General features: G+C 42.4%; 1 protein-coding gene across 1 annotated transcript; it reads left to right on the forward strand.

Annotated features, from left to right (window-relative positions):
* The first annotated feature begins 4145 nt into the window (after positions 1-4145).
* Positions 4146-17187, forward strand: LOC147894092 (putative serine/threonine-protein kinase At1g54610). The gene is made up of 7 exons (XM_087384414.1): positions 4146-5264; positions 6449-6733; positions 6864-7181; positions 9889-10116; positions 10398-10498; positions 10587-10707; positions 15866-17187. The coding sequence occupies exons 1-7, from the start codon at positions 4860-4862 to the stop codon at positions 16433-16435; spliced, it is 2028 nt and encodes a 675-aa protein (XP_087240540.1). The 5' UTR covers positions 4146-4859; the 3' UTR covers positions 16436-17187.
* The last annotated feature ends 1554 nt before the right edge of the window (positions 17188-18741 follow it).

The following is an 18741-nucleotide window of genomic DNA, read 5'->3' on the forward strand; positions in this document are numbered from 1 at the left end:
ATTGTGTCATTTATGCATTGTGCTTCTTGCATTGTTGCTCCGTATCGCATTGTTCCTAACATACAATCCCCATGCCTCAACAACTCGTGGCAATGCCACACACACATGTTAAAAACTCACATGATTCTATCCAATAGTAGTAACAACACCCATGCAACAACAACAAGTCCTTTACAAACTGACTACTCCATAAATGCTCTCTTTGAGATGCTTGGTGTGTACCCCATTTCAGTATCATGTTTCCAATGTTGCTCAATCAACATTAGGTTAGACATCTTTGAGACTTAATCTTAACTTCCTACCCAAACTATTGGCGCAATTGTCTTTTGTTTGGTGCACTGCCTTCCTTGCGATTTGGTCTTCATTGTGGGTTGTCAACCCAAATGATTGTACATCGACCAATGGCTCATTTCCCTGTTCATTCACTTCACTGTTGGAACCCTTGTTTTTGGGGGCTCAACATGCTTCTTTCTAGTCTACTTTTACTTTGTTAAGTGTTTGCTTATTGTAGTCTAAGGTTGGTCTTGTGCTTACAAACTTCGTTTTTTCATTTTTTTCTAAGCTCTTAGTTTTTGAAGTTTCTTTGGTTCTTGGATTGCTTTTGTGGGCATGTAGACATGGAGGAATATTTCAACCTAAACCTATTGTAATATGAGTGTCTATGTCTATTATAGGTTCATTTCATCAATCTTGTGCTAACAATACATATTTCATGCTTTTCTTGCATTCTTATGTTATTAATGTTTGTTTATTAGTTCTATTTCATTGTTTTACTTTATTGAAGTGCTTATAGTACTACATTAGTAGTTTTAATGATTTCCCTTGGACCATGATGTTATTTTTCTTTTTAAAATCAATGCTTTGTGTATGTAGGTACATGGGGACGATTTTGGTGTGACATTTTGGATTGGATATATGCCCTTTTTGTTTTTGAAAAAGGTGAAAACTTCATTTGCCTTCTATGCTAATCATGATACAACAACTAGAATTAAGCTTAGTGTTGCTAATTTGGATAGATAAGAAAAGTCTTATTGCTCTTAGATTCAAGAACATCGTAGTAATGAGTTTGTGCTTAGCATTAGTATCTTAAAACATGCATGTCACCATATCTAGATTTGTCTCATGTGGGTTTTTGAAAACTTGAGAAGTTGCAAAACATATAGCTTGGTATGACTAAGAGTATGATGATCGTTGTTTTACTAAATCCAACAAGTGTAGCTATTGTAGGGGAACAACAAGTATCTCAACAAACTTGAATCTATTGTTTTACTAAATCCAACAAGTGTAGCTATTGTAGGGGAACAACACGTATCTCAACAAACTTGAATCTATAACCATTACTTTTGAGTCACTTACTCCATCTTTTATAGGTGTGCTCAATTTTTCAAGGTCCCTTTCCAAGTTGACGAGTCTAGAATTATTAAAAAGGAAAAGATTTACCTTTTGGATCTCTATATTATATATGTTTGGACCACTTGGCACACACATGTGAGTTGAGAAGAGTACCTGTCTTTCTTATGACGAGGTTTACATAATTTATGTAGACTCTCTCCATTCTCCCATATAAAATGTGAGTAATAAGTACAAGATTCCTTAATGGTTTGTGCTAGGTGATCAAACATCTAGAATCCCACAAGTTAGTGATGGACTACTAATATTCTAGAGACTTTGCTTAATATATGTGATTAAACATTTAAAAATGGAGTTGCTTCAAAGGATAAACATGTTCCAACAAGAAGGTCAATCATGTTGAGGTCACACCCATCCAACATCAAGAAATACTATATATTCGAAACACTTATTTGCATCACTAATTCAAAGCATGCGTTCATATCAACGAAAACACATCATCTTTAAAACCTTGGGTCTAAAATTTAGTAGGTAGTAGAGGTATCTCCAAGTAGTGGTGGGACATGTGATGAATATTCAAGTCTAGTAAAGATAAATTAAAAAAATTTTAAAATAATCATGACTTGCCATGGATTGTAGCACACATCTTAATGCTTGAAGCTAAGTTTATGCTACTTGTTTATGAAAGAATATCCACTTTTAGTGGAAAGTCTCTTTGAGATATGCATCTCAATGCTAGCTAGAATTAACAAACGAAAAAAAATAATATGATTTCAACAATCATTTATGTGGACATTTTTAAGTCTTCCAACACACAAAAACTAGGCCCTTGCTTGTAGTACAAGTATTGTAATTTCTGTGCTTAAAAAGTTTCTATGTGGACATTTTTAAAAATGAAGTAAGCATCAGTTATTTCATAAAGTTACAAGATTGCTCTGTATGCTATAAGGCTATTTTGTAACTTAGTTTGCCAACATATATCAAAAGAAGTAGAAGAAACCTCCTGCTATGAGGCATGAAGTAAGCACAAAGTCTAGCAAGAAGAGGGCAAGGGACATTTTTGATTTCCTTCATTTGAGTCAAAACTATATCATTTGTATTATGTTGAAAAGATACAACAACCTAAAGGCCACATGCAAGGTCTAAAAATGATCCACAAACCAAAGGCCCCTTAAGGACCACAAAACAAATGTGATAAATGAATCTAAGTGCCTGACATGAGGCATTCAACTAGCATATACAAAGACAAACACCTGCACATTGGATGGATACCATAACATTGTGCCAATCATTGTCAGTGAATCATAAAAAGAAAAGGTGATATATTTAAGGCAAAGTAGTCCTCTAAAGGTACATGAAGTGGACACATTTATAAATGTTGTGGAAACTGTAGCCATTTGTAAGTGGTGAGGTAAAACACAAAGAAGCAATTGCATGAATGTTTGAGGATGAAAGACAAACTTTAGTTTTGAATCCTTGGCAAAGTGGCCAATTCATACGTAAAGGGCAAATTATAAGGTGGCATTTTGCATCTTTCGTGGATGAAGGAAGCAAGCTAGAGAGATGGCCTATTTATGTGTCAGAGAGTAAGGACAGTCTACATGGAGACATTGGAGAGATGACATGTGGCCAATCTCTAAGAAATGGGAGCCTAAGATCAAGGGCAAATCTATGATGGTTTCCAATTTGAGTTTTGAAGACACCTTACATAGAGAAACGACATAAGAGAGTCTTGCAAGTCATGAACAAAGAAAATAGGACAAGTTTAAGTCATGTTGCTTCGAAATAGGACACAATGAGAGTTTTAGGAGTCATGTTGCTTCAAAATAGGACATAAGTGAAAGTTTTAGGAGTCTACCTTTTGTTTGGGTCATGAATGAAGAAGGGAGGAGATACTTTAGAAATAGAGAGTATTAAGTGTCCTTTAATAGAGGAGAGGGTGTGGAAGACACATCTCCACGTTTGACAATAAGGTGGGTGGAGGGGAAGTGGAGTGGTGGTGTTCTTTAAGTTGTGACCCCATGTAGGGTAGGGAGGGTAGAGTAGTGATTTGGTGCCATGTAGGGTAGGGAGTGGTCCCATAATCTACCATTGTGGTAGATTGCTTTTACAACAACAAGAGGGAGCTTTTGAATGCCTTGAATCATGCGGGGGCGCCACTGAGTGTCAAGGTCATGGGGTAGAGAAACAATGTTTGTGTGCAATTCAAGTCCTTACACACCATCTTGACCATGTAATAACATCAGTAGAATCCTTGATTATCATTCTTGACATTTGTGGATCTAACGTTTGAGTTGGCATTTTGACCATTTCAGGATTTGAACACGGTGTGTTTACACACAAGGGGCGTTAGTTGGTGTGGTTGCTATGTGAGTGAGTAGTACTGGATCCTTAAAAGGGGGGGTGCCCATGAGCATGGGCAACCAAGACCCCTTAACCCATCTCAGACCATGGTTGACGATGGAGTTACACGATTGCCCTTGCTAGTAGGATGAAGTCTTCCCCTTGCAAACTTGACAGTTCAGGGTTTTTTTTTTCCCAGGGGTGAAGCAGAGGGTATGCGCCCTCAAGATACAGGATAAGCAAGGCAGTTTGGTGCAAAGTGTGGAGGAAGGACAAGAGGCAAAATATGGAGAAAAGCATGTGTGAACAAGAAAGGAACAGCCAAGAAGTATAAATGCAAGTAAAGGGGAGACATAAAAGCGTCACCCAACAAGGGAGCTAACAATGGAGAGAGAGAGAGAGGGGATGGGCATGGTGATGGTGAAGAGGATGGGCATGATGATGATGATGTATGGGGTGGAATGGCCATTACATTACATTCATTTCATGCAAGCGTTGAATTTTGGTACGCGGGGAGGATGATCTTCTTCTTCTTCTTCTTCTTCGTCCTCGCCAATTTTCTGTTCATTCAACGCACCAATTTCCCTTCCTGCTCCTCCCAATCCTCCCGATTCGCTTTCTTTCCTCCCAAATCTGTCGTAACTTCCCCTTCTCTGCATGCTTCCCGCGGAAGAGATCGTTCAACAACCAATTCCGAGTCCCCTGTTACGCCTCCGCCACCCAGTGCTCAGCAAAAGCTCAGATTTGCGCACCGGAGCTTCTCCCAGCTAGCTTTTGCTTCGCATTTCTCGTCCCAACTTCCGTCGAGCTTCATCACAGCAATTCGGAGGAAAGTGTGGAGGACGGTATCCTCTGCTTCTTTGCGATTTTTCGGGCGCTCGGTTTTTGGGCGTCTGGCGAATTTGTCTGTCTGGGTTGAATGGACGAAAAGTGTTCGTCTAGCAGGCGCGATCTAGTGTTGAGTCTCCTCTCGGAGTAAATATTGGAGACATTAGATTCTGCAGACCATCAGAATTTTTCACCGGATCGGATTTCTACTTCGCTTATCCTTCCGCTGGCCTGGTGACGAACACCCATGAATCAGAAACTGCTTCTTGGAACGCGACTGCCGTAAGGCCCAGGGAACTGCGATGAACCAGTCGACGACCAATTCGTCCACGTGAGCGATGGGCTGTGGATGCAGTAAGGAAGCGGTTGTCGAAGAGACTGTACCGAGCCCGAAAGATAAGGCTTCTCGTCAGTCTTCGGCGCGGTACTCGAGTGCGTCTGCCAAGGTAAATGCCACGCAAGTAGCAAACGGGCTGATCGAGCACGAAAGAGAGCGGAGAAGACATCATCACAGCAAGCAAGATGGAGTTTCGGGTGCCGTGCAAATTGCGGAACCTGTCATTCCAAGAAGACGCGAAAGGCGGACATTTCAGGTGGAGAATCCTAGGCTCAGTAACCCTCCTAAACACCTGGAAGGCGAGCAAGTAGCCGCGGGATGGCCTGCTTGGCTTTCCGCTGTGGCAGGGGAGGCTATAAAAGGTTGGATCCCCAGGCGCGCTGATTCTTTCGAGAAGCTGGACAAGGTAAGGGCTCCGAAAATAGTGTTTTCTAAATACGTGTTGCTGCCGAGTGTGGTTGACACAAAGGCCTGGGGTTTTGTTAATGAAAAAAAAACGTTTGATCTTAAAGAATAACGTCCAAACATATGGCATAAGCAGACCCGCCGTTAGATTCATATTGAGTTCTGTCCTAGTACTGTCTGTACCTGTGAAGCTTTTCGTGAACACCTGAAGTGATCCTAGGCTATCTCATGTTCGTTAAATACCGTTCTGCTAAATGTCAGGTAGAATGCGCACCTGTGTTCTGTAAGCGGAGTTCATTTGCGATTATTATGTATCGCTTCAACTGAAAATTGTGAAGTCGTGCTGCTCTACTCTCATCCCAAACTAACATTTAAAAGGCTTCTTTATATTAAAGTACATCTGTTGTTCTATTCTAAATTATCGACCCAAGACGAACACGGAGAAATAATTGGGATGCTTGCTGCTGAATTACCTCCCTTCAAAAAGGTCGGTCGGTGGGCATGGGGCGGATTGTTTTGTACCTGAACAGACATTTATGGCTTGCATCGTTGTTTGAAAAGCTGTTAACGCAACTAGGATGGATCAACGTACCAGTGTTGGAATATCCTATCCAGTAATGTGGTGTAGAAGCACCTGTAATGTGGGTGGAACAGACAATTTTGGCTTGCATCGTTGTTTGGAAAGCTGTTAACACAAATAGGATGGATCAACATACCATTTTTTGGAATATGATCAACATGGTTCCCGTAGAATCTCATTTCTCTATCCTGTAATGTGTTGTAGAAGCACCCTTAGAGCTCTGTGATACTTTTTGAAAGTTCATGTTGGCTCTAAAAGTTTCCATATTCTGGTTGGATAAATCCACTAGGTAGTCTCCCTTGGTTCAGCATGAAAACGATACCTTATCTCAACAAACTTTATAATGCTTTACACATCACCTTTTGTTGAGAGCAAGTTTTGCATAATATTCCCAAGCTTTTGAGTTGACCTCGTATCTTAAGGCTGCATATACAGATACGACATCTTGAAACAAGTCACCGTATTTAAAATGATATACCAGATGCCACCAAACGCCAAAAGTGTAACAGTCTAGAGAAGCAACCTTATTGTCCATATTTTTTGAATAAGCCAAGCATACACATTATACGATGGCGCTCTTAACATCTTCTCTACTCCCCTTGTAGATTGGACAAGGCACATACAGCAATGTATATAAGGCTCGGGATCTGGACTCCAGGAAAATTGTCGCTCTTAAGAAAGTTCGTTTTGACAATCTTGAGCCTGAAAGTGTAAGGTTCATGGCAAGAGAGATTCTTGTTCTGCGTCGCCTAGATCATGCCAATGTGGTGAAGTTGGAGGGTCTCGTGACATCACGTATGTCCTGCAGTCTCTACCTTGTTTTTGAGTATATGGAACATGATCTTGCTGGACTTGCTGCTTGTCCGGGTATCATGTTCACGGAACCACAGGTTTGTATATCCATTAGAAAAGTTTGTGCATAGTAATTCCAACATCATTTGAGGTTTGCTGTTATGAAGTTTGAATGTTCTTAACAAAATGGACTAGGACATTCAAATGACTGGTTTCCAATTGTTACAGGTGAAGTGCTACTTACATCAGCTGATTTCTGGATTAGAGCACTGTCACACTCGGGGAGTGCTGCATCGGGATATCAAAGGCTCCAACCTTCTGTTAGACAATTCCGGCCTCCTAAAAATTGCTGATTTTGGTCTTGCAACGTTCTTTCACCCTGATCAAAAGCAGCCTTTGACAAGTCGGGTTGTAACACTTTGGTATCGGCCTCCTGAGCTTTTACTTGGTGCTACGGAGTATGGAGTTGGTGTTGATCTTTGGAGCACTGGTTGTATTCTTGCAGAATTACTAGCGGGGAAGCCTATCATGCCTGGGAGAACAGAGGTGCTGCTACTTGCACACTGCCTTTTTGTTGTGGAAACTATGTTTATATGGACGACAGTCTTATGTAGTGTTTGAACGTATGTTTTTTGGTTTTTGTCCAAGGCTTGTTGGTTTTATTTTCAATGGATGCAGATGCTGTTAAGCCATTGTTAAAACAAAGTTGCTTGTGGATCGTTGGAGGTCTCTGAAATTGTGTGACTACCTTGCATAATGTTGACGCACTGGTTGATCCAATCTCTCACGTTATGGTGGAAGTTTGGATTAACATGGTATCAGGTGTTTCGGAGGAATTTTCCTTGGGAAATCCCCCATTTTTACTGCTATACAACCGCAAAAGCACCAGTTTGAAGCCAGTAAATTGAGTTCGACCACCGTCACATGTATTACCTCTTGATGCAGTGTCTCTGTAGACTGTATGTACATGCTCACATGTAAGCCCCCTAGTATAGGGACGGGCCATTTAGCATTGTGGGTCTGGCCTTATCCAGGGCAGTCATTTAAGGTCTTGAGCAGGGTCTGCCTGGTCCAAAGCCTAGTCAGCCTGACAGGTTCAGCCAGGCACACTCTTGTAGGTGGTCTGCAGGGGGCAGCTTTGGAGCAGCCTTCAGGGCCACCCGCAGCCTTCCATTATGTGTAATGAAGAGGGGAACTAGAACGGGAAAAGGAGAGGGAGTGACATGAGCACGATCGCTCCTGGGAATCCGGACCTGCACACAAGCACAAACAACTGATCATAGAACCGCAAAGAGAGGCGCATGCATGCTCACCACCCAACCATGATGCTCACAGGTAGGACCTGTAGAATTCGAGCATCCCCCCGAGCCACAAGCTGGGCTGCTGGCACAAACATCTACATCCAACCAGTCCACAACCTCTTGGTGTCCCATACCACCAGAAGGCCCCCATAGGGCCACAAGACTGCGCTGGGAATCTGGGCTATGCTAGAAAGTAGGTGCGCATCTGCAACACGATCCAGGATCCAGACCAGCAAGGAAGAGCTAGACCTGCTCTGACTTGTGTGAATGAAAACTGAACCCCTGGGCCCCTTATATAGGCTCTAGCCCAGTGCCGCTAAAAATAGCAGAAACCCTAACTTGTCTGTTGCCTGCCCTTGCAACCCAACCTGAGAATTGCCTGCCTAGCCCCTAGCCTCCCCAGGCTATCAAAGCTAGTCCTGTGCGCCTAAGCACACGTCAGATACGATCCATGCACATGACGTACTCCCCTTCCTCTAAGAAATAGTTGTCACAAATATGTATGATAGCAGAAGGCAGAGTTCCTTTTGAGAAGGTCTATGGAGAGATCTAGTGAACATGCTGCTGAACGTTTGCCATGTCCGAAATAAAGTGGAACTACCAGCTGGTTTGTTGCAAACATTACCCATTCCAGAGGGCAAATGGACACACATAGATTATGGATTTCAGCATGGGGCTACGTTCTATAGATAGAGATTAAAGCATCATGGATTTTATAGATGCAAAGTCTATGGGTCATATTTGGCAGGAAGTATTTACAGCAGTGGATACTTTCCTCACCCCAACACAGCATACTATCCTGAGACTGAGGCTTGCACTTGCTGAATTTTGCCACAACAGCACCAAGCATCTCTCCATTGAAATGAGCACATTTGAGGTAATGTATGAGTGGAAAGTGGGAATGCCTTGTAGACTTGACTGTGAAAAATGAGCCAACACGAGATGACTTGGAGATGATGGAGGCTCTTCTACAATTGACTAAAAATGCAAGATCCTCAAGCCGAGCATAAGAAGTATGCGGATGAGTGTAGGAGGTAGTTGGTTTTTAAGCAACGGGATTATGTGCATTCACATCTCCACAAAAATAGTTTCGACTCACTGAAGTATAATACTGACACAAAGCTTGCTCATCCGTATATGGCCCTTACATGTGGAGTGTGTTGAGGAGAGAGAAGAAGCTGTGCAATATGAACTCCTGGTTGCTGGGTGCTTGGACAGTTGTGGCAAAGCAAAATTACAGTGGCTTGGGGTGATGAAAGTCTTATCGTTGGTCTTATTTTTGGGGAGTTTTCTAAACCGTGATGCAGGTTGAGACCTCCAGTGTGGCCCATCTAATGGTTTTGCAAGCTGCCACCCTGATAAAGTCAGCATTTACACACTGTTAATGGCCACCTCATTGTGCATACAAATGCAGACATCTTACAAACTTGGCATTTTGCAGAGGACACCTTCAGAAGAATTACCACAAGTTCACTTTTAACATTGAGGCATCCAGGGAGCATAAGATTAGCAGTCCGAAAACCAACTTTACGATTCTGACAAAGGATAGAGATGTAATAGATTAGAATCTTCATATGCCCTATAAATACATAGTTACTTACATACATCCTTACCTCCATCATGGATGCATGCACACATGCATACACACAGATTGTATTATTGACACGTGAAGGAGAGTCAGGATAGTAGACAAGCTTCTAGGGAGGCTTACAGCTTATCAAAACTGGTTGCAGCTCATGGAGACCATATCCATGAGTAAAGCAAGGGGTGGTATGTCCTGCTGCCAGATTAGAGTTGTTTAATCTCTTGTAGTGCAGCTAGACGTTCTATATCACAAAGTTGTATATCTTATTGTTTACACAAAGGCAGGGACGTTTTTTAAAACGGAACTGACTATATTCATATCATGAGAGAGTGCTCATCTAATATATTTTGTATCTTCCGTTGTGCAGGTGGAACAGCTGCATAAAATTTTCAAATTGTGTGGCTCACCATCTGAAGAGTACTGGAAGAAGTCAAAGCTGCCACATGCAACGATATTTAAGCCTCAACAGCCTTACAAACGCTGTATTGCAGAGACCTTCAAAGATTTCCCAGCTTCTTCTTTAGCTCTTCTTGACAAGCTCCTAGCCATTGAACCCTTGAATCGAGGAACTGCATCGGAGGCTTTGAAGAGCGAAGTAATTTTCTGATTTGTTGAGTATTTTTGTTGGGAAATTATTTATAAAGTTTATGCAATATTGATCATTTAGACGTGATTTGTGTGAAATGTGGAGTGCAAGTTGTTCCGTTGTGATTTACTTTCTATCGATTTAGTGAAGCACAATGGTAGTTGATTGCTTAGCTTAGTTCCCAGTGCAAACTGCATCTTCTCCAATATGTTTTTTTTTTTCAAAGAATCTTCTCCAATATGTTAGCAGAGAGAAGACTCACTTTTTGGGCTGTTGGTTTGACGCACCAGTTTTTCACTACAAAACCATATGCATGTGATCCTTCAAGTCTTCCCCATTATCCACCAAGCAAGGAATTGGATGCAAAGCTGCGCGATGAAGAGGCGAGGAGGTAATTACTTTGAATTGAAGCCAGATATTCCTTGATATTGTTGAAATCTGACATTTCAATATTAATGGCTGTGCTGAATGTATTGTAGACAAAGGAACGTGGCTGGGAAAGCTCGGGGTGATGTTCCTAGGCGAACAAGCAACAGAGATCGTATAAGCAGAGCTGTTCCTGCACCTGAGGCTAATGCGGAGTTGCAAGTTAATGTACAGGTATCACAAGACCTGGAAACACTTATTATGTACACGACTAGTCACTGTCTTAATTGTCTTCATTGCTTTAGATGTGGGTCAAGTCCTTCTACTACAACAAGATGGTGCACTACACGAAGGAGTGTAGGAAGAAAGCAATCGACAAGGATGGCAATGAGAAACCCAAGGAGGAGACCAAGGGCTACAGTGATGTTGTTATTGCAAATTGTTCCTCAATGCTGGATCTGGAGGTACTGCTGTAGCACTTGTCCCTGGGATTTAGGAAGCGACCCTTCTGTCACCTTCCATAGTTTCCAGGAGGTGAGGAGACTCTGATCTTGATCATGGGTAGTTATGTCCATCAAGATGGGATGGGAAGGTACTTGGTCGAAGCCATTCCTGCTCTTGTGCTTCCGACAAACAATGAAACAAATGCTGGAAACTTGCTGTTCGAAAAACACAGCATCTTGAGATATCTTCCCTCTTCAAATGGCTGATTGGAACTAGGGCTTATTGCCCTTCTTTGCTGCAGATCCTCATCTTGGACTGCCGACTGGATCTCAAGGGGTCCTATTGTTCACCTGGTCAGCTGTCCTGCTGGAAATCAGCTCCTTTATATACGCGGAGAGGCATGAACTGTGCGTGGACTGTTCTGTCATCCTCTTCAGGTCGTCCTCTCAACAGAACTCACTTGGCTTTGGTACCATGTGACAGAATTCACGAGGAAGCAATCTATAACTAAGAATAGTAACACATGAGAGAGAGATTGAAGAGGCAATGTAGATCAGTATAAACACAGTCCAACCAGACTGAAAACTGAAGCTCCACTGCATATACAATTTCTGAGAACTGCGTTTTCCTCACTTGGATGTCATTAGCCTCCTGTCCACAATTACGATGCTTTGCACGAGCCTTAAAGCAGATATGAGTAAGGCTTATGCAAATTTTCATACCCATCAAAGACATGCATATGTGATAGAGACACCACAATGCGTATTTTTTGACACTCATGCATGCATGACGCATGGTGAGAAATAAGAAAATATGCATGCCCCAACAATGCTTCTTTACAGGGGAATTCAAGTAGGTGAGATTAACGCTAGTGCAAAGATCTTCGATCACGGTCCTTGCCACCGCAGTACCTGGACAGGCTCCAGAGTTAGTTCTACGAGCTACGCCAGGGTGACACCGAGACGGTGAATCATTTTGCCAATAAGTTCACTCAGGTATATATACAGTTGCAGTTGGAGGACAGTCAGAAGCTGAGCAAATTTCTCCATGGGCTGCGTACAGACATCCAGTGGTATGTCAGAAGTTTCAGGCCACGGGATTATGAGTGTGCATATGAGCTTGCTCATAATTTTGAGCTCATGCACAAGGGTCAAGGATCCAAGTGAGTCAACAGTAAGAAGTCCCAGGATTCCACACCAGGTGATGGTGGGAATGGGCAGCAGAAGAAGAGTTGGATGGCAAAGGATAGCAATGGTGATGGCGGTACTTGGATACAACGACATGAGCACTCTATGCCAAGGAGAACCGATGCTTCCATTGTCATGTGCCGGGCCATAATAAGAAAAATTGCCCGCATTACCAGAAGCTTCTAACAGCAGGAACCGTGTCAAGTGGTTTAACAACAGCTTCAACAACCTCAGTAGTCATTGAGGAGCTTGATGAACAACATACTACAGGGACAATCTGAGTAATCATCCAGGAGCTTGAAGCTCAGCAGAAGGGGGAGCCTCGTCAGTTTCCCAATATGTTTGAGTTTTATGGACGTGTCGGTGGTCAGAAGGTCCTTATCCTGGCAGACTCAGGTAGTTCTGTGGACATCATCTCCACCAAAGCAGCTATACAGTTGTATTCAGCCCTTTGGGCATTCATTATTCAGTTGTATCTATTTCCTCTTTGGAGGTCCACTACATTCTTTCCCTCTGATTCTCTCACTCACATCCACAGCTCACTTTGTGTATTGAGTGCATCATCTTGCAGTGAGTGGAGATGCAATCTTCACTGTATATAGCCCATGCATTGGGCAGGGCTGACCCACCAGCCCTTGATTACAACTGACCAGTAGATGACCTACCATGTGGCAAATGTGCCACATCGTCAGCGTACCCTCCCAGATCATCAACCGACATGCTGTGCCCTCTGCCAGCGCTTGTCCGGTGGCTATTGCCATGTCATTAGCTGATAGTCCATGTGGCTATTTTGCTGCATTGGAAGGTCATCATGATGCTACATACATACTGTTCTGTACAGCTCCACGTGGCCCATAAGCCATGTTAGCACCCCGAGGTGCTTTCCTTTCCATGTGACCATGGATGCTTGAAGATGTCTTAGACAGCCATGTGCTGTCCTCTGCTCATGATTTCTCCTCATATGAGGGTCATGTACGTGATCAACTAATCTACATAGAGAGATACATGTGCTTCAGTTACATTTATGCTTACTTTTAAGTAGCCCAGGATACATACTTGGGAAATGGCAGAATAAGTAGCTCGAATTCATACTTACTTTCTATAGCTTGAATACTTTCAGTTTAGCGTAATACCCTGCATATTATTATTACCCTATCAACTGTCTTTTCTCAGCATTTTTTCTTAGAAATGCTGGTATAGAAGAGACTAAAATGCAATACTGTAGTCTTCATAAGCAATTGCATGAAGAGAGTGTGGACTACTTTTCCTTTCCCTTTAGTGCTAATCTTTGTCAAGCTTGAGTCTGTCTTTTATGATATGGCATCCCCGTGCGTGTGCGGTACAATGGATTTAGGCAGGGATATGTATTCCTTGGCTACTTCAGCCTTTCCCTTGCCATCTATCGATGGACTTTTTAAGTCTTTCATGATGTAGCCTGAATTGTGTGTGTGAGAAAGAAAGATGTATTAACGTCTGCGAGAGGCCTCGCAGGCCTATGAGACAAATGCAAAGCCAAAAGGTAACTCATACAAGCCCCTTAGGGCTGAAGCAAAGGGCTTACTAAGGGCCTCGCTGAAAATTGAAAGCTAAAGTGTAAGCTAGTGAACAAAGTAGTAGAAGTAGTAAAATCTCAGGAGAGTATCAGGTGCTCAGAGCTAACGCTCCTAGTACATGCCCAGGTTCCGTATATCTAGGTAACCTAGTGGCTCTCTGATGAGATGTGAGAAGCTCTTGTATCTGTGTCTGTCGAGTTGTCTCTCGATGCGGTGGAGGGCGTGGTCTCCTCGATCTCTGTATCCGAAGGGCTACATCAAGGGTGACTCCTCGTCTCTGGCGGTCACCTCTAAGGAAGGCTGAGATGGACCGGATCTTGATCGTGTGTGGCCCTGTCCGTGTCGCATGTGAAGCGCGTGTCTCTTGCCTGGTAGCATAGTGGTGGAGACTCCCACTGCTAGTCCATGATGCTCTCATCTCATCAAGCTCCTTCTCCCTCAGCCTCGCCGGCAACCGACTCAGGTCCATAGAAATCTGTAACAAGTGTTTGTGCTCTGTCGATCTTTGTGACCTGTGGCCTCAATCTTTGTTGCTCTCTAGTCTGTCGCATCGGTATATCTTTCTGTCGTCGCATCTCAATCAAATAGAGCCCAACACAGACTTGATCGGGAAATGGATCAACCGTGTAAGTGGACCAATGCCATGCCCCCTTCTTTGAAGAGGCAGTGATATCGTCCTCAGATCTCATAGTAGACTCCGCAGACACATCCATTTGGCATAGTGTGTGTGTGTGTGTGTGAGAGAGAGAGAGAGAGAGAGAGAGAGAGAGAGAGGGTCTATTAATGTCCACGGAAGACAGCAGAGAACCAACTAATACATCAGTTTAGGTAGGGCACATGGCAGCTCCCATAGAGTGCAAAAGCTTCTCTATTTATTTAGAGTAGCTACATCTAATGAAGTATATAATTGGCCATACATCAGTTTAAGACTGAGAGTCTTTTGGTTTGGATTTGAATTCTTTGATAATTGCCATGCCTTCACGGTATACTGCCCATTTTCCATCCTTCTCGCCGCTCTAACCTTGGCTAATTCAGTGGCTTTGTTCTTCAGTTGAGCTCGTGTTAGCTCCTCAGCTATCCATACCTTTGTTCCTTTCAGCTTATGTGATTGGCAAAGAATCTTGGTTCAAAGTTTACGTGACTTGAAAGTGATGATAGCATGTCCCTTGGAGTGTTTGATATTAGTCGCTATCTCATCATCATCATCATCCTTCCATTCAATGTGCTAAAAGAGTCCTCATCTTTGTACCAGTTTTCAGGAAGTCCTCCTATACAAATCTTCAATTAGTTTGCACTTCTGGCTTCATGCTCCTGAATCTCTTCTTGAATATCAGTTTTACTTGCCTTTGTCTCAACTTCCACACTTACCTCCTTCTTGACTGTTTGTACTTCAGAGTGAATGAAGTCTTTAACTGTGGAGAGAGAGAGAGAGAGAGAGAGAGAGAGATGATAGATGATATGATATGATATGATTGTATTAAAGTCCTCTTGAGACCCTACAGGATCTGTGGGACTGGTGACCAATAGTAAACTAAATAGTGCTCAGTTACATCTAGCAAAACAAATCTTTCTATGTTGTTAGTATTTGCTGAGCTAACTTGTGTGCTAGTCCGAGAACTTTGCTGCAGTGTTCCAAGATTCCTTTTAGATAGCTTCCAAGCTTGTGGGCTGGCTCAGGGCTGTTCCAAAAGTTCCTTTAGATTATTTCTACTGTCTCACCACGATTCTGCCTGATGTGTGCATATGCTTGACATTTCAAGAGCACGTGCTGCTCATCTTCTATCACCCCTGCAGGGCAGATTTTGCATAACCTTTCCTCTCTTGGAATCCTGTCCTGCATCCATCTGCCTTTCTCCACTTCTAGCTCATGTGAACTAGTGCTTAGTTTGCAGATTAAATGCCTTTAAATATTGAAAATGCCCTCCCCAAGATACTTCTGCATAACATAGCTGTCCATCGGGTTGATTTCCCGTTTGTAAAATTGCATTTTTGTTCCTGGATCGTGCCATATCTTCTGTTGCATTTTCTGCATTACTAAACGTCTGATTTTACGTGAGTCTTCTGGTATACCAGCAGTCTTTATTCCCCATAGGTCTTAGTGGCTTCCAATGCTTTGTGTGGTATTCGGAGTGCATCCATATTCATAATCTTGTTGAGAGAGAGAGAGAGAGAGAGAGAGAGAGCTTTAAGGCTGGTTACCTTTTGCAGAGGCGGCGGATTGCTGCACAGTCAAATGTTAAAAGCAAGAGTGAGAAGTTTCCACCCCCACATGAAGATGGTGCCGTGGGGTTTCTAATGGAGCCTCCTCGACAAGGCCAGATATCTGCTGAAAATCAAGATAGTTCTTTCTTGCCAGCCTCTCGCCATGTTGGGCATTCAATAGCATCATCACGGTCCGGTCCCATGGGGCCTCTGACAGGAGGATCAAGGAGAAAGAAGCTTGCGGGGGAAGATGTACGGATGGCTCCTCCTCGGGCTGTAGTTCGTTCAGCAAAATCTATGTCAGTTTCTGAATTTGCTTCACAAAGTGGAGACTTGTCTCGGTTACCAAGCATTCTAACAAACAAGGGTACCATCGTTGGAGATTCCGCCAAGGAAAGAGTTGGTCATAGGCATCGTGAGAAGGATAGTCTCTTGGAGATTGGTAAACATCGTGGTTCTTATGGGAGGAAGCTCGAACAGGTAGAATCAGCACAGTTTTCGGAATCTTTTAGGGGGATTTTAGGACCACGAAGGGATGGACGTCCACCACTCCGACCATCATCTTTAGCCAACTAATTTTCTGTCTTGTAAATTAATAATGTTTGGTTGTCAAGCTCAAATGGGTTCTGGCCAGGGCATGTGACATCCTTTGCTTTGTAGCCGTCTAATGGGAAAAATTTTTAGGTCAGGCTCGTATGGTCCGATTGGAGCTCTGTTACCACTTGAGTGGGCTTTTGTACTATTTAAAGACGTGCATATCTGCATTACATATTTCGTGGGAATAGAGGCTTTGTGGCTTCTGGCTGGTACATAGACGTTAGAAGATGTGAAGTCTTTGGATCAGATCTCATACCTGGTCCATGAGAATTGATCCAGGTCTTCATGGGAAACTCTTCATGGGAAACGAGAGGTTAGATATCACCTCAGTCAACTTGAATAAAGCTGAGTATGCTTATGTTGTCCTGTTGGAGCAACAGCAAAATAAGATTTTCAGGGAGCTTTTTCCTTTCTAGATTAATGTGTATTTCTGAGATGTATAATGTCTGTATAAAGAGTCAATGGGTGCGGTATAATGTCACACAGACTTCAGAATGCTTTATGACCCTTAGCTTTTTACTAATCGTCAAGATCAATGCATTGGCTATTGTTACATGCTGGCACTTGGATCCTAGCATTGATTTGTGGATGTAAGTGGTTGCAGATGCACAATATGTTGTCAAGCTAGAAGGCATAGCATGTTCTTGCTGTGCTAGTCCATTTAGTCAGGAGACTTCAGAATCTCTAAAGGCTTGGATGTTATGAGGTCTGTTTGTGGAGCATAGCATTGGTTTATAGAAAGCGTTGTTTATTGTGTATTGTTGTACTTGAAATGTTATATAGCTAGGACAGTGTGAATCTATTGCAGTTGCAGAGCGACCTATATAATTAAAATAAATAAACCCCGAGGACAATGTTTTGGCTGAAAGAGAATTGGGTTTGCTCCAGGGCAAGAAGTTTTGATAAATGTTTGCGAAAGGATGTTTCCTTGCATCCATTTGTCTTTGCCTATGATCAAGATGGATTAATAAAATAGGCTCGGCAATGGCAATGGCAAGCCATTTGATCAGCATGTTTACACCCTCTTCAATACTTGACTCTAGAATTGTGAGGACTCGTGGAGGCACCAGAAATTGTGATGCATGTATTGCACTGAATGTAGGCATTTTAAACAGTTTTGTGGACTGCTTTGCCACGCTATTTAAGCACCAGAGTATTGCAATTACAGATTCGATACTTGTTTCATATTATATTCACCAGCCTGTCAATCACAACAAGAACTCATAGGATGATGAATCATAACCTGGATTCAGTCCGTCTCTGAACTGATGACACCCTGCAAGGAGCCACCGCGTAATGTTTAAACCAATTAACTACATGTTTTAGCTAATGTGGTGTGTAGAATTGTTGCTAGGAGGTTGTAGAGAAATGGACAATCACGAGAAGTGGCCCAAGTGAGTAGAGAAGGAATACAAAGACATCATATTAGGTGATTAAATTGATTTGCAAGAAAGGGACAACTAAAACATAAGGAAGTAGGTGGTGGTGAGGAATAGGTGCCTAGGATGCAAGAAGAGGCATGGGAGCGCGTTACAATCTAGTGGAGAGTAGGGAGGGTGGTTGATTGAGGCAAATGAGAGCTGGACCTCCATGAAAGAATGGATTAAAAAACCAATCAAACATATACTTTTAAACGAGTGAGGGATAAATCATCCATAGGACATTGTATTTTAAAAGTATTACCTTCTTTATTCCTTATGCACTACCTAATTTGAGTTAGCATATTTATCAAATTTAAAACAAAATGAAAAATAAAAGCAAAAGTCATTTCTTTTTAAAATGTGTTGCTATGCACTTAGGCTAAGAGTAAATATTTTATCCTAAGCTTCCTAGGGTTATAACCAAGCTAGATAACTAGGATCTAATTCGGATGATTGGTCTCGAAGATTACATCCCATCACACCATAACTAAGTAATCTCATTCTGGTGTCGTAAACCTAGCCTTATTGCCTAACATACCAAGGCTCACCTCGAAGGCTTAGTATGAGGGTATTATGAACTGATAACCTAAGATCATGTGAAATAGATGCCATGAAGTTGAAGGACCCTTAAGGCATCGAATAGTTCCACTCAATGTGGAATCTACCTCACACACTAGCTTTTAACATCAGATTGCTGAATGACATCTACTAAAACCTTGTTTTGCCATAAACCTATCAAACTTTAGATACCACTACCTTGGAGCTTGCTTTAACCAATAAAAACTTTTCTTCAACTTGCATATCAATTCCTCCTTTCCTTTGATCTCATATCATTGTGGTTGTTGCATATAAATCTTTTTCTCT

This window comes from Dipteris shenzhenensis, chromosome 14 (genome assembly GCF_047967505.1).
Source record: "Dipteris shenzhenensis isolate YYH24624 ecotype China chromosome 14, Dip_SZ_1.0, whole genome shotgun sequence".
In the NCBI taxonomy this organism is placed as follows: Eukaryota; Viridiplantae; Streptophyta; class Polypodiopsida; order Gleicheniales; family Dipteridaceae; genus Dipteris; species Dipteris shenzhenensis.